This window comes from Caloenas nicobarica, chromosome 2, assembly GCF_036013445.1.
Source record: "Caloenas nicobarica isolate bCalNic1 chromosome 2, bCalNic1.hap1, whole genome shotgun sequence".
Taxonomy (NCBI): domain Eukaryota; kingdom Metazoa; phylum Chordata; class Aves; order Columbiformes; family Columbidae; genus Caloenas; species Caloenas nicobarica.
The window spans coordinates 26,059,831-26,077,211 of NC_088246.1; the positions used below are offsets into that span (position 1 = coordinate 26,059,831).

Here is a 17,381-nt window from a genome sequence, read left to right on the forward strand (position 1 = left end):
TTCCAATTACTGAGCCACTACTGATTTGTGACCAAATAGTCTCATCTATAAACGTATTTATATTAGTGGCCATGGAGCTGATCAATTATTCAGTTTCTCATTAGTAGAACTATCCCTCCAGTCATTAGCTGTATCTTCCTTTACTCCCATCACTATTTACTCTTAAAATTACTAGTCTTGTGGAATAAGAAAAATGAGAAATACAGATCTGATGTGAGAGACTGTATTAAAATATCAGGCAGCAAAGGTTTTATTCATATTTCCAGAGTTTTTAATGGAGAACATAATGTGCTGTTCACAGATTACCCTTCTTCTGTGGGTCAGTCTCATTTAATAAGGTGACAGAAGATACGCCTTCCTATAAAATCTGTTCCAGTAACAGCGTAATTAATGCAGTTTCTACTTTAGATACAACATTCAAAAAATTAGCTCACATTACATTTTTCAGTGTATGTAAATAAGTGTTCATACATGTGTCCTGTTTATTTTGTTCAAGTGATCCTGAACCTTTTTCATTGCTTCTTTTGTTCTTGTATGGTCATGAGCTCATATCTTTCACTTCCATCATTTGAGATCCAGACAAATCAGAAAGAAAAAGAGAGAGAAAATTATACAACCAGGAAGCAGGAAAAAAATGAGGTAAAAAAAGAAAATTAAGATCTATTGATAAAGTGGCTTGACTTACCATTTTACATGGCCAGAATGATGATCAAAGGGTTTATCTCTGTGCAGCAAACTATACACAAGTAAGGATGCAGTACGACCTCTCCTCATGTAAATGATGCTTTGGATTGTCTCAGATCTTTTTTATCTGGATACAGGGAGAATGTGTTTGTCTTGGTGTTAGGGATGAATTTCCTCTCTTGATCCTCCTGTCTTTTCTCTTTGTTATTTAACAGAACATTCTCTCTTGTTTCAAAATTACATGGATTTGTTGATATCTTCATAAATATGTATTCACTGTAAGTATTTTTCCCATGGTGTGGCATGTTTAAAATCTATTGCAAAACTTTAGGCAGGAAAAAAAAGTGCAGGATCTATTGGAGTTGAAACACATTTATTATTTTGCAGAATAAATGCCACCAAGTGCATCTCTGTATATGGTCATTACATACAGGGTATCTGTGACTATTTAAAATTCCTTCTACACACTTCAGTGTTTCCGTATAGATCACAGGTAGGAGCCACACACATACATGAGCCTGTAAAGCTCAGTAGGTGCACAGAAGGAAAGTGGATAAATGCAGAAAACTATAGGAAGGAAGGTAGAAGTAGTCATCTTAAAATGGACTTAATAAAACAGAGGGTGTAGTAGAGACAGAAAAAAACCAAACCAAAACAAAACAAGCCATAAAGCCTTCATTTGCTCTCCTAGTCAGCATTAAAATAAAAATATTATGGGAATTTACCTGATGGAATAAGTAAAGTTTTAACATAAATCCTCTAAGTTGTCATATACTCATACGGAACCCCTGTGTATTTTCATCATGTGTTAAAAGCCTGTCCCTGGCAGTTCATCTTCTTTTCTCAATCGTGTACTACAGGTCTATTATGTTACTAAAATAACAGAATACACTTTCTAGTAATATTGAGACACTTTGAACATATTAACAGGTCACCTCACCTCTTTTTTTTCTGATTTTTTTTTTTAAGGAAAGCAAATCTAGAAAGTGAGGCAAGATCAAGCAGTGAGTGTACCCTCATCCCATACTTGACAGCAGAACAAAAACGGGAGGCCTGAGGTCTTCTGGCCCCAAGCTTTGTACCTTGCCTCTAGACAGCAGTTCACTGCTAAGTCAAAGACATGCAAATTCTGTTCTGAAGAAGAAAGTGCGGAACAAGGGCTTTGTTCATCCAAGCGTGTGCTTAGCTAAGTAGCTGAGGCCAGGTTTGCCAACATGGCCATATTCAGTAACATCAGTGGAAGGGCACCAGCCTGGGCGATTTCCATGACTGTACTCAGCACTAAGGGTCCTCTTCATAGCCTGGCCTGGGACCTGAAAGATGACTGCATTCATGAACCTCTCTGCTGCTCTGGAGCTCCCCAGTCTTCAAAGGTAACCATTTATGCCATTTCTATAGTGTCTGTTGCCTTAGCAACGTAGGTTGGGGTTTTCATCGAGTGATGCTCAGCATACTGGTAGCCGTCCTGCAGCTACGTGGCTTTACCAAAGCCTCTGAGAGTTTTGTCACTGGCTTCACTGGGGTCAAGATTTCACTCAAAATAAAGATCCAGCCCAAAGGCACTAGGTACAGCTTTTTAATGAAATCTTAGAGCACAAGAGTCCTTGCTGCGGCTTCAACTTTTAGTTTAAAGCACTTCTAATAATTTACTTGTGCTGTCAGGAAGCATCATTCTTAACCCCGAGGTAATGATCTTACTTCAATTTAGGTGCCTGATATCATGTGCCAGCTTTCTATCTTCAAATACCAAGTGTATTTTCATTGCAACTCTTGCGCAGGCTACGTCTGTATGGTGCTTATGCAGTAAGGAAAAACAAAATGTGTGATTTTTTAATTATTCTTCTGCTCTTCTATTTTTTATTCTCCAGATGGTCCTTGGAACTGGTGATTTTTTTTTAGTTTATATATTTCCCGCTTTAATTAGCTTACTTAACAGGTAAGCTTTAATTAGCTTACTTAACCAGCCACATTTGAGAGACACACACCTGATCAGATAATCTTGGGTGCTAATGTTTAATTGCTTTCATAAAATTAGAAGCAGATAAATGGTTGAACTGTAATTGAACAATTTTATTAGAAGACAAGCTGATCAGTGTTGTGACATAACTTGAGAGATTCCCAGGCTTGCTTTAATTTCACATCAGCCAGGGCTGCTGTTAACAACGGCAAACACAATGTGATGGCTCTGTTAGAAAGCAAGATCAGAGCTGGGTAACTGAGGTCTGCCATACATATTTATCAGCTGAGGGGCTGATACAATTTTTATCACTATCTAAGAACAGTGAAGCAAGCTATTTCCCTGATTTACCACCTCCCAAGAAAAATAATGCAGCAAAAAGATATTTTGGGGATGTGTTTTGAAAATAGTCATATCTCTCTCCATTCTTGCCCCCTGCCCCCCCGCAATGTGTGTGCTTGTGAGAAAGGACAGGTGACCACCAAGAGCATTTGTTCTTTCAGGGGCTTTGTTGGGAAACGTCAGGAAGTTAGTGCTGAGAGCGATGGGGATCTGACACAAGAGCAGTGCAAATCTGACACATTTGTATGGATGGGCTGGCTGAAGCAAGTCTGGGGCTTCTCTCACTTGTATCAAATTCAAATATTTTTATTGCCTGGGGAAAGATCTGAACAAAGTTGAGTGAAATTCGCAGAATCTGCAGCCTCTGTACATGTTTTACCAGACAGCTATCATTAACTGGCGAATGGGAACATCTGGTTTTGGAGTGGCCATAGTAATTTTACTTGGGTGTTGAGATGGAGAGGAGTCATGCAGTACTTACAGGATCCCTTTTTACCAGGTCTGGGTTAGGCACAACAGCAATGAGGTGGGCGATTGTAAACACGGAGTTCAGCACATAAGAAAAAAACAAATTCTTATGCAGTGTTATCCTTTGACAGCTGAGGCTCCTGAAAAATATGTAGCACACATCGTAAATTAGTATTTCTCTTCTGATGTCACTTTAACAAGCTCTTTCTGGCAACATTCTCTCAAAAATGCCTTTTGGCAAGGCGTAATCAGAAAATACATGCCTTGCATTGCAGCCATAACCTCTGACAAATTTTTGGGTTTGTTTTTACACCTGTTTAGTACCACATGCTTTTTAGACCATGGTGTAAAGAGCCATCCAGTTACTTTCTCAGCTCTCGATGCCTTTTTTTATTTCATGGTAATTGAGATATTAAGTATTGAAGCAGAACTCTGAGAATTAAGCTGCACATGATACAAATAATCAACACCAGGAATAGTGCTTTATAAGTAACTCTTCCCTGGAGACTCGGCTTCTCAGATATTCACATTAAAATTACTTGCTACTTCGCAAATTAGTGGTGAGACAGGATGGGAACTTTGGGTATGAGTCTCCCTAAATTACAGGGGGATTGAGTTGTCATCCTGCATGTTTCTAACTCCAGCTGAGATCTCAAACCAGAAGAAGTTGTTTTCCTGCTCAGAAGGGGCACTAATGTTTTCGGAATGGCTGATTCTGGGGAGGGTAGGATATCTGCTATTGTGAGTAGCAGAATTTCCCAAGAGAAGTTCACAGGATTCTTGTGCAACCAAATCATGACTGCAGTTTCAGACTTGAACCATCTCCCCTTTCTAATTAATGCCCAAATCCTCATGCCACCTCCTCAGCTACCCCGGACGCAGAGAACAACACCTGCACAGCACTCCAAGCCCTAGAGCACAGCCTGGGGCTGACACGAGGTGATTGCAGAAAGGCAATCATGGTGGTGTTAGGTAATGCTGTGATGTTTGTATCCAGTGATCACTGAGAGCAAGCAGGCAAAACCAGTAGGTAAAAAACAGCCAAGAGCAAGTATCATTGTCTCAGCGAGGCAAGCCTCCCCCTCCACACTAGGAGTCTTTTTCAGTCTGGAATGGAGAACAGACTGTGACTTTCTGATGCTTTGCATATGGAGGCTAACACAGAATGCACGTTCTCTAAAAACAGAGAGCTAATTTAACCAACTGAACTATTTTGTGATTATTTTGCTTGTTTGTTTATTTATTTTTTCATTGTTTAGCTCCTTGGTCACCTGCCACTTATTCCTAGCTCTCCATACATCTATTTTCTGAGTCATTAGATGGAACTCTTCCTTCAGCTTGAGGTGGTTGTTTCTGGTTATGGTCATCAGCATCCTGCAATGCTCATCACTTTTGTTGACCTCCTTATTTCCCAAGACACCTTCTTTGGTTCAGGATGTCCATGAGATGCAGGTTCCCGGGTCTAGGAATGAGAATATATCTTTACATTTGCCCTGATTTTGTATTCTTACTTTAGCATCAGCTATTGGCAACTGTTGAGTACCAGATATGGGGCTAGGCACACTTTCAGTGTGATCCACTGTGGGAAAGGTTATCGGGCAAAACGGACCATGCTTTGGAGCTATTTTTCCTACACTGTGTTCTTGTGGTTATTCCATCTATATTCGCCACCATCACAAATCCAGGCTAACTTTCCTTTTCTGCTCCTAAGCTCTGGTGGTATTTATCCAGACCTCATTCTTCCTTCCTCCTCATTCTCCATCACTGTACTTTGCCTATGCTACTGACCCCACTTTTCTTGGGACACTGTCATGTGCCCATCTGTCTCTGTCTTTCTCTTGCAGTCCTGGGAACAGGATTGGTGTGATGCCAATTCTTGTTCTCAAGAAATAAAATTTTCCCTGTTACTTAGAGCAGTCTCTTCAGCTTCTGGCCACAGAGATGCAGACCCTTGTCTCTCCAGCTGCCTCTCTACATGGCTACCAGTACAGAGAGACAGTCTTTTGTGATAATCTCTGCCAGGTACATGTGGCTTCACTCCCACTCCTGTCCTTCTACACTCCTCCACTTGACTTTTGCCAGTCTTACTCCTCTATTAAATTGGACTGTCCTTCACTGCACGTTGTCTTCATCTGCTGTCCAAGCTCCTTTCCCTACCTGCCTTCCTCTCTTAGTTTTACTCCTCGCTTTTTAATTTGACCTTCAGTATTTGCCATCAAAATGACATTAGCACCTCTTGACTCAGTTGACACCAAGAGGAGAACATTCTAGTAAAACCAAACTCCTTACTTGATTCATCCTCTTTGTGTAATCTTTTCCTTCTCCAACCTCTCTTAGCTCTCTTCCTGGCGCTCCTCCTGATTTCCTAATTATTTCTTTGTAGTGTTTTTGAAGGCTTCTTTTCACACACCGCCCATCTTTCTTTATGCTTCCTAATCTACTTTATTAATCAATATGGAAGAAGGCATCACTAAGACAGTTATCAGGGTTTAAAACTTGTGAGGTTTTTGAGTCACTATGCCTTTATCAGTTATGTCTCAGAGTTTCAGTCTCCTGTGTTTCTCATGGTCCCTTTGTGCTTCACGTTTATCCTATGTCTTCTACATTTCCTTTGACAGCGATAAGTCCTCCTATCTACTCATAGAGTCGCCGTTCCTTTTGAGTTCCTATCTCTACTTCTCTATTGCATCTAGGATATTTTGACTTCCAAGGAGGTTTTAGCATTATTTTCTTCACGGATCTACACTTTCAATACATCTTTTCTTCTCATTCATGAATATCGAGAACACAGATTTTCACCCTCAGACAGCTATTTCCATGTCCTACCCACTTGTTTAGTTTTCACATTATTTTCATGCTTTCTACCATGCTCTCCCTTACCCATGGGGAAAGCCCCCAACAAACTTCCAACATTTATCCTTCCACCCATTGCCCTTCTTCAACTCCTTTTAAAAGCCTTGGAAACAATTAGACTGCAGGTGCATTCACAACTTCTATTATTCTGGCAAATCTAGATGTATTGTACTCCCTATCTGTTTATACAAATGTCTTTGTTTTAATAATTCAATTGGAAGTGATTTGGAGCTAGAAGTCCCCATTTTTTCTTTTGTGTTTTATCATATAAGATAATGGGGTCTCAGTTTGCAATTATAAAAATATTGCAGTAATGCGATGATACATGTAACTGTTAGAGACCCTATTTTACGAATACTCTGTCTGCTGTTATGAGTTAGTATTGCTTAGCAATGCTTGTCACTACTGATTCAGTATTCCCTTCCAAAAGTACTGCATCATTTGTGATCATTATGAACCCTGATACCCAGAATTGAAAGGAAAATGAATCTCTGCCAGGAAAGACCTATATGTGAGAAACAGGAACCTCTGCAAGCTATTTGTTGCCACCTCTATAGTCAAAGGCTATTATATGGCCCTGAAACCATCTTTTGCTGTCTGATTGACTGTCTGATTGACTGTCTGATTGACAGCTTGCCTTCTATTGAAGGTCAAATAATCTATCACTGTCATAGTCAGATGATAGAAAACAACTGAAGGCAACATGAACGCTGCTCCCATACAGCTTTATTCTCACTTTCTTATGATCGTGGTTTGGTTTCCACTTTGTCCTCATTTTGCAGCACTTCATTTTAATTCCTTTCTCTACTTCTTCCTGTAACCTTTGTGTCATGGATTAGTCATGAAGGGAAAGCAGAGAAGGAAAGAGAGGAGGAGATATATTACTGTCTGGAAGGCTGCTGCAAAGATGAGTGTTCCAGCGCGTCCTGGGACCGGTCAGAATCGCGCGTTATCTGTGAGTCAGAGATAGGAGTGAGTCAGACAGCCTCATCCTGCCTTGCTTGCTGCAAGGTATCACCTTCTTGGTTCATTTTGGGCAGCCAGTTTAACCAGATCCTGTCTTTACTATTCCAAAGAACTCTGAAGCCTGAGTATAGGATTCCAAATCAGATTAAATTGTGCTCTTCCCAGTTTTATCAAAGCATTACTGTGTCTGTGGTTTTGTGCTCTTTATCTTTACCTAGATGAGAAGAGAACACATCTGTTTCTAGTTGTCTCTGTATCTGATTATTGCATGTTATCACAGTCACTCATCAAACTGCCTCTCTGGAAATCAGCAGAATTCACAACCTGTATTTTGGATTCACCTATTCTAAGCTTGTAATCTTACAGACACTCATAGTCTCTGCAAAGTCCAACCTTTTCATTTTCTTATGTTTGCTAGACTCACTCTTGGTGGTGGTGGTGTTGGGGACTTCTTCTTTTACTACCCTTACTGTCTGACAGTTGAGGCACAGACATCTAACTGTATAACCCTAAGATTTATGCCACCTTCTTCTGGCCTCTCAATTTACTAAATATACCCTTGTCCAGCCTATATGGACACCTTCATTCATCGTGTACCTTTCCAGGGACCAGCAGCAGATGAAGTAACCAAGGAGAAGCTTTGCATAATGTTACTAAGAATATTACTATGAGAAGGTACACAACCTGAACTTATCCATAGAGATGTAGTACATACAGATCAAAACTGGGACCAGAAATAGGCTGAGGTGCCTCATGTAAGATTTAGATTAAATAATATAGGGACTCTGAGGTTAGAACTGATTTAAGCACTGGCACGAGGTATCTGGGGTTTTGTGGAGCACCTTTCACTACAGATTTCTGAAGCAAGGTAAACATCCCTTGTGCACTAGAGATTGATGTTCAGCAAGGGGTTCTCCATATCCCCAAATTTATGTAATTACTGTGCATGTGTAGGCTGGAATTTTGTGTTTGCTGTGTACTGATGGATTCTACAAATCTTCATGTGTGTATTTGTGACCAAAAAAACACATCTCAGAAATTCAGATAATGAAGATGATGATATCCCACAAACCAGCATCTCGCAATCCAGTTATCTCTGTATGTACTATACTGATGGTGAGCATTTCCCTATCTCTGTTTATGAACTGATGTTCTGGCTATCTGATTGCAAGTAACTGATGCACCTTTGCTGAAATCAATAAGATGCCACCCATTTGGGTCATTATACTGGATGTATCATTCTGTTTCAAAGTATCTGTGAACAGACATTGCGACTCTGATTTCTGAGTGTGCTATCAGTCTGGGAAGTTTGTCGTTTGTAGTAATATTATGAAAGTGAAATACCTTAAAAATATTGCTTAAGAGCTAGCTTAGGCAAATCATTACAGCTCTGGATGTTTATTCTTGAAGATTTTCCCCATTGCCTTTGATGTCTTCCAGTGCTTACCGTTTCCCTGAGCTGAAAACCGAAGACTGTTCACAGACAGCCCTTCACTACTGATTGCGACTGAAGCTGCACATACATCTTTGACAGCAAATCTGAGCTCACTCTGCTCCTTCACTGCAGACACATTATAATAAATAGTGTGCAGGCAGGTTCACTAAGGGACAAGATTTTAATCCTCCAGTTAAGTTGCCATACAGTAGCTACAATGCTTTCTATGATTATCAGTTTAGTTTCCTTTAAAGTACTGTCACAGCCCATCACTGTTTTTCCTTTTAATGATGATGACAGGCTACATACTAGTGTCAGATTCACACTTAGGGCTGAGTGCCATAAGCACCTACTAAAGTCAATAGCTCAGCACTTCAGCATCAGATGAAGGGACCAGTATTATTCAATATATTCATCGACGACTTGGATGAGGGAATTGAGTGTACTATCAGCAAGTTTGCTGATGACACCAAGCTGGGAGGAGTGGCTGACACGCCAGAAGGCTGTGCTGCCATCCAGCGAGATCTGGACAGGCTGGAGAGTTGGGCAGGGAAAAATTTAATGAAATATAATAAGGGAAAATGTAGAGTCTTGCATCTGGGCAGGAACAACCCCAGGTTCCAGTATAGGTTGGGGAATGACCTATTAGAGAGCAGTGTAGGGGAAAGGGACCTGGGGGTCCTGGTGGACAGCAGGATGACCATGAGCCAGCACTGTGCCCTTGTGGCCAAGAAGGCCAATGGCATCCTGGGGTGTATTAGAAGGGGGGTGGTTAGTAGGTCGAGAGAGGTTCTCCTTCCCCTCTACTCTGCCCTGGTGAGACCGCATCTGGAATATTGTGTCCAGTTCTGGGCCCCTCAGTTCAAGAAGGACAGGGAACTGCTGGAGAGAGCCCAGCGCTGGGCCACAAAGATGATGAAGGGAGTGGAGCATCTCCCTTATGAGGAAAGGCTGAGGGAGCTGGGGCTCTTTAGCTTGGAGAAGAGGAGACTGAGCGGTGACCTCATTAATGTTTATAAATATATAAAGGGTGGGTGTCACGAGGATGGAGCCAGGCTCTTCTCGGTGACAACCAATGATAGGACAAGGGGTAATGGGTTCAAGCTGGAACACAAGAGGTTCCACTTAAATTTGAGAAGAAACTTCTTCTCAGTGAGGGTGACGGAACACTGGAACAGGCTGCCCAGGGAGGTTGTGGATTCTCCTTCTCTGGAGACATTCAAAACCCACCTGGACGCCTTCCTGTGTAACCTCATCTGGGTGTTCCTGCTCTAGCAGTTGGATTGGACTCGATGATCTTTTGAGGTCCCTTCCAATCCCTAACATTCTGTGATTCTGTGATTCTGTGATCAGATGAAGGTTTTCCTGTTCTACAGGAGTGGGGGCCCCAAGCTACTGCCTGTGCAGTCACTGCACCTGCCAGGGGCTGGACATGCCCCTCAAGGAACAACAGGCAACTGGTAAATGAAGGGCCTTACTGCACCCCCAGATACACCATTTCCCTATGGGCTGCACTTTTACACCACTCTTGATAAATGTAAGAGCATGATCTTGGCTACGCACCACTGGGAGATGTTGCATTTGTAAGAAGACCCTGTGCTGAGACTTTTTTACCAGGATTATATAAAAAGGATCTTAGAAGAGCTGTTTCTCCCTGCCATGTCCCCTTTTGAGCTTTTCTTTGGTTGCCATTTGAAATCCCTCAGGGAAAGAAGAGACAGTGTGTCCATAAGAAGCACTTACTTGAAATAGAAGAAAATTGCCAAGGAAATTAACAGGGATGTTATAGACAAAGCATGGCCAACAATCGCCATATAATAAAGTATGAACGCCATCTGCAATTTAACAAAAAGAAAAAGCAAACATGAACAATTTTCAGGCAATAGTTCTTTTTTTTTTCTTATTGATGAAGAATCTACAAAATCAACCTCCTATTTTGTACTTCTTTTCTTTCAAAGTTTCTTTTTAATATGCTTTTAATATCAGCAATCTACTAAATAGCATGACTCATGGTCTAAATGTGAGATAAGTGTTTCTTACATGAGTTAATCTGTTTCTGCAGCACTGAAGTAACTGGCTCACACTATGCGTCACTAACTTTCCTGAGCTCTGGGACAGCACAGCAGACGTAACACATTTGGATTTTCAAATAGGTTGCTGCAGGATTGATATAAAGCTTTTATGGTTGGAAAGCAGCTTAAATAATAGAGAGCAAAAGCTTAATGGTCACTTTTGGAGATGAGTCAGTGGTTAGGTGGCCTTGGGACTGGTATTAGGGCTGGCTTTTTGTTCACCCTCTTCACCAGTGACCTGATGTAGAGAAATCTCGAAGTTTCCAGGTGATACTAAGGTCTTGCAGTTAATAGTGAGGGACTCCAGAAGGGCCTCACATAACTGAGGAGACAAGAAGATGCCATACGAGCTTTCATAAAGAAAAAAGTGGGGTGATACACCTAGGGACAAACAATCTAAACTCTGCCTACACAATGCTCAACTCAGAACTGGAAACCAAACTCAGGAAGGAGATTTTGGAGTCCTCCTGGCCAGTTCTCTGAATCATTGACTTAGTGCGTAATAACATCCAAAAAGTCACCAAAATGTTGGATATCATCAGGAGATGCACTGAGGGTAGAACAATCTTGTGCCTCTGTTTAAAATTTACATCGCACATGTTAAATGCACAGGTGTTTCTCATGTGCACACCTTATGGACATGGCAGAGCTAGGAAAGGTGCAAAGAAGGCAACTAAGAGTAGCTGTGTTATGACAAGTAGGTACAAATGCTGGGATTCTGCCCTTTGAAGATAAGTCAGAGGGGTCTTATGATTAAGGCCTACAAAGTCAGGAAAGTAGCAGATAAGATAAAAATTATCCTCAACCCCTACCACACTAGAACAGCACACCCTGAAACAAATTCTGGTTCACACTGGTGTGAACCTTGCTATTGGGCAACTAGATGGTCTTATAGTGCTGTGAAACCAGTATGCATGAAGAGAAAATTGGACTTTCACTTTGACTATTATAATATCAGTGAAATCTGAGATAGGCCTATCCATATTTTGTATGCCAATAGTGAAATAAAATCACACATCAGCACCTGGGCTGTAGAATGCTGCAATATTAAACGTCACACTTTGGTCTCAGCCAAGCTCTTAGGCATCACCCAGCTGTCAGAAAATTGTAGGAAGCTGAATGGCATGCCAGGCTCCACCATTGCTTGTTTTTCTGAAAGCACAAACAATAGTATCAGCCTGAAAAAAAGACTAGATAGCATGCCTTAGCTCCTCTGCTGCATTTATTTTCTTTTTAGCTCCACTTCATTAATTTTTCTTTTGTTATACAGGAGCAATTTTCTTTTTTTCAATGATTAGATGAATTGCCTTCTGTAGCCCCAAGTTTTGCCACTCACTTTTTTTTTTTGGTGTTTCCAAGTAATTGTAAACTTTCATTTGAAAACAAATATGAATAAAATCCAGAAAACAAAACTGTTCCTCTTAGCAAAGGTGCACATCTTTGTATTTGGTTTGTTCACTTTGGAATCAGCTCCTGCTTTCATTAAGTGGTGGTGGTCTGATTCAGATTTAAACCAAAGTCGTATTTACACCATCTTGACCATGTAGAACAGACATGTTCTGAGTGTAAAGATCATTCACCAAGTTATAGAACACTATGCATATTAACTGTAAATATCCTAGCTCTCCTAGTTTTTTTTCACAAGGACTAACCACAGCATTGCTAGCGAGTGCAAATACTTGACAATTTGTCCTGAGAGTACAAGAAACCCCAGAGAGGGAAAACCAGAGTGCAGAGAAGGTGAGACAACTTTTTGAATACAGAGTAGTGGGAGAGGTTTTGAACTCTGTGCATGTAACACTTCTTCCACTCCATACTCAGTGGTTATGTTTTTTCATAGTATGAGATTGATATAATTTTTAAGCCTGAGTTTAATTTGCAGATGAATTGTTCAGAAATATGTTATTTTGCTGCATATCCTGTAGACAGCCCTTACCCTGAAATAGGTAGAAGTAAGAAAGTCTTCCAGATAGGTACATGCAAATCTATGGGCACCTCAGAGGACTCTCGGTTATTCAAGTTATCTACCTTTCAGCTTAAAACTGTTAAATCAGTTTAACTGTATATCTGGGACTTGGAAACAGCATTTTTGATTACTCCATGTAAACTTACTATCGTAACCGCTCAAAAAAGCTTTCCAAATATAACAACAAAGACAGACCAGAATGAACCGTCAGCTAACAAAGCATATGATCCATCACTGTATTTTTAAGAACTGGCTGCAATGCTATTTTTTTTAAAGTTATCTGTCTCAGAAGTATAGCATATTGGCATTTCCAGTTAACTTCAAACAAATAATGAACTATTTTATTAATTTGTTCACTGCATGAAATAGTAATTTGTCATGTTCCTTCTGACAGATAAGACTTCTAACATGCTGACTCACCAAAGTTTTAGCCTATACAGTTTTTTTCATCCTGGGCCTAGAATACTTCTAAAAGAAACACTTAAAATTTTTTTCTTGTCCTCCTAGAATTCTTGCCTTGAGGAAAGAAAATTCTCTAATAGGAATACCTCCTTCTCTTTTAATATATTATCCATAGGTACATGCAAACAGTCTACAAATGAAACATACTCCTATTTTTGAATACTTGGATTCAAGATCAGAATCTAACTTGGCATTTCTGTAAATAAAGATTCTTTCTGTATTTTCCATTATTTTTTGTTTCAGAAGAATCTCAATGTACGTGTAATTTTCCTTTGTGTTCTATCTGCACTTTGCGTGAATGATGTTAAAAATTGTTCTTCTGGAAGGCACAGATAATAGGTAACAGAACTACATTTTTTGCCTCCATACATGGGCCAACAACTGGAAAGATTATATTTTATGGTGCTTTCATTTAATGCCTCTGTGAGCTCAGATTGTTACTATTATTGTCTCTTTGTCACATAGGTGAGCCCTATTTTACCATGACGGCTCCTCATGCTGCAAAAACTTTTAGAATTCACCTCCTGCCTAGTCCAGTAGACTTTTCCAAGGCCCATTGGGCTGGATCATTACTTAATATAACCACATACTGCTTTTTGGCTACATAAAAAAAGATCCTCCAACACAAACCTCAAATCAAATAAGTTTTTGACTCTTTTCCTTCCACAATTCCAAATAGTCACAAATTATTCTGTCACAAATCTGTAATCAGATTTTCCTGGAGCTCTACTCACATCTGAAAAATGTTTATTTTCATGAATTTCTCTTTTTTTTTTTTAAGCTTTTCTCAGATTTCTTTCTATTTGTTTCTTTTGGTGCTTGGTCATTTAGTTCTCTTTCAGCTTAGCAACCTGATTTTGGAAATACTGAGGTAAATGCTTAATTCATTATTGTAAATAGTCTCAATAACCTAGTCAAACTGTTAAAGTTAAATGTGTTCAGGCTTGTAGGATTTTCTGGATTAATGGTACCTTCCTATATATTTCTTTTTGAAGAAAATGAGTGATATTCTTTGCTTAAGAAAAATAATTTTGACTTATGTTAATATTTCTAGCCCTGAAGCCATCAACAGCTTGGAAGATACTTGTTGCAGAGAGCAAAATTGAAATTCTAAAAGGATCATTTTATAACTGCTGGACAATCAGGGAAAATCATATGTATTAAAAAATGCATTTGAAAAATAGTGCGAAACTTGTTGCATGAATTGCTACTAAATTATCTACCCCATAACAAACCTATATTTAGTTTTGAGCACTCATAAATAATTTTAATAAACTAAAATCAAGAGGACAAAGTTATTAAATTCTTGTGCAACAAATAAAGCTAACAGGTGAGGACTATTCTGAACCTCTCTTACATGTGTTTTACTGCTAGTTCAGCCTAAAACCATTCCCAAGCAAACGCTGCCTTTTTAACTGTAACATACCTTCAATTTTTCAGAGGTGAAAGAGTTGCACAGGGTATAGTTGGACCATGTTCGGTTGCTCTCAGGATGCCGGAACCAGTTTCCAGTTTCATCACAGTATTTTGAAGCCCTCTCTGATGAAAAATTGCAATAAGAGTTATTTTAGCATATGCATATTACACATTTAAAAATCCATACAAAAAAGTATTTCTATGTTTGGAAATAAAATCCCTGTGTAACAAAATTAAAACGATTTTCAACTTGTGCAATTAACATACAGTTGTCTGGTTTGATTTGTTTTGTTTTTCTTGGAGGTTTATCTGATGGTATACTTGTCATTTATCTGTCTCCTTTTTTCTTGAATGAATGCAGTAAATTGTATACACCTAGCCTTCATTCAGATGCAGTTATTTATTGAATAAATTAATAATAATTATTTTAAAGAGGATGTTGAAAGTTGTTTATGGAAGAGAAAGTAATGTTAGGCCCTGACACCAAACCTGATGGAAGTGTGCACAGGCAGGCAAACACAGTGGTGTCTGCATATTGTTAGTTCTTGTCCCAACTTGCAATATTGATATTAGAAAATGGATGGGCCCACAGGCTACCATGCAAATCTAACGTTTTGTTTTCAAACCAGACACATGTTGGTATCCACACACAGATGCTAGCGGACTGAATCTTGCAGCAGAGTTTCAGGCATCAAGAGAAACAATTAGTTAAAAATATTGTGCAGGGAAAGGGCAGCAAGCAGAGTACAAACAGGAGCCTGGGTGCTGGAGATGGTGACAGCCCCAGCGCCAGCGCTGCCCTTGCGCAGAGGGAGAAGGGTCCTGCCCAGCCTCTCTGCTCGCCTTCCCCGGAGGCTGCAAAGCACGTGGGCGCTGCGAGGAGCAGCCTCACAAACATTTCGGCACATGTCCCAAGTGTCCAGTTTAATTTAAGCTGGCTGCGGAGTACTCTGTTTAAATGTTTGGATGTGTGCTTGGCTTCTCCTCGTGTCTCTCTGGTGCTGGTTCCTGCGCCACAGGAGGCTCTGATGTCCTTCCCAAAAGCCCTGCTGCACCCGTGGCTCTGCAGGCTCATGCTCCCTCGCATGTGTCCTGTTGCTGTTGCAGGGGGACGGTTGGGGTCTCAGCATCATACAGCACTGAGCGATGGCTGGAACTGCAGATGTGTGCTGTGCCTGTGTCCTCCCAGCCACGCTCACGTTTCTGCCTGGGAAAACCTGGATGCTGAGGTACAGGCAGTCACTCCTAATCACCTGTCGAGTTTTGGATTAGTTTTTTTGGCCTTCCCTCAAGCATTAGCCACATGGGAGTCAAGGGAAATTTTGCTCGAGTAACAAAAGGCAGGAGAAGATCAGAAACTTAAATTATCTGATGTTTTCTTAGGCAGTGACACAGCTGTTTATTTATGAAAATCACAATATTTCAAGGCTGATTTTTATGTAGTCTAAGAAGTCTATATTGACTTCCTTTTACCTGTTCTAGCTTTATAATTTTATTTCATTTATACATAGATTATCAACATTTCCAGTTAATACACTTTTGCAGAGCAAATTATCATTTGAACATAACTTCATCTGTTCTGTTCAACATTTGCATTTATTTTTCTTAATCAGCTCTGATGGTTAACGATTCTATTAATTTGGAAAATTCATATTCCCTCCATATACCCTAAGGAAAGCAATCAATCATATGGCAAGGTAAGGATTGTATAGACTGAGCTATCTTCCTCTGACTAGAAATACACTTTATATAGGGCTGTTACAAAAAAAAAGAAAAAGAAAAAAAAACCCCACAATCCTCCAGAACACATTATACTTTCAAAATTACTGTGAGTTTCAAATAATAGATTTGGGGGAGCTGCTGAAAATCAATTCATGCATCAACAACAGCAAGAGGGACAGTACACGTTATCCTTCCATCGCTGCAGCTTGTAGATAAACTCAGACTGCCTGTGTAGCAATGTTCCTGTTGTACTCATTGCCAGATATTATCTAAAGCTGGAAAAAAGTTTCCAGTCATAGATAAAAGATTAATGATTATGCTGCCATGGAACACAGTGTACAAATACTGTACCTACTATCCTATGCACTCTGCAAAGTACACGGCTTTTCTTAACATGCTATAGGATTTAATGCTAATATCATCTATCATGTCTATGCTTTAGTGCCTAGGTAGGCACTCTGCCGAAGTTTAACGTGGCCTCTGTACTTTTCTTTGAAGCCAGACAAACACAACTGATCCTAGCTTGGACGCGGCCATGGCCCACTGATTTCTTGCTGTGATGTTGTCAGAAGATGTGACTGGGGGATAAATCTCCCTGCTGTCCACCCCAGTGACTCAGACAGGTCAAACACCTTTTCTAAATCTATGATTTATACAGAAAGAAAGCTGTGAGTCTGTAACCCAACCACTGTTCTACTGCAAGTCACTCTACAGTGGCCCAGTAGCAGGTGCAGGATTATGAACCTGGGCACGTGTTGGTTTTTATGCCAACCAGAAGAATCTAGTAAGCTCTAAAGAAATACACAATGTGTAAGGATGGGTAAGGCAACACTAGCAAGGCAAAATGCAAGGGTAGGCTTTAAAACTATCCAGATACTATGTAAACACTAATTTTAGGCCCTGTCTGTACCCTATTATCTTGGATAGGGCACCACTTTGGCATCACATTATTAAAAGTAGAGAAACGGTGACATTGCCTTGGCTTTGTCTACCTGACTTCAGCAACCTTGAAGTTATGCAATTCATAGGCAATTGTGC

The 17,381-nt window shown here is 40.1% G+C and overlaps 1 protein-coding gene across 1 annotated transcript in view; it reads right to left on the minus strand.

Moving 5' to 3' along the window:
• The window catches only part of CALCR (calcitonin receptor), a 170,933-nt gene that overhangs the window by 37,681 nt on the left and 115,871 nt on the right, over positions 1-17,381 (minus strand). The window contains exons 5-7 of the mRNA XM_065629396.1: positions 14,632-14,744; positions 10,449-10,540; positions 3,465-3,591 (exon numbers count right to left, since the gene is read on the minus strand). Coding sequence (XP_065485468.1) covers positions 3,465-3,591; positions 10,449-10,540; positions 14,632-14,744 — 332 coding nt within the window. The remainder of the gene's footprint in view (positions 1-3,464; positions 3,592-10,448; positions 10,541-14,631; positions 14,745-17,381) is intronic.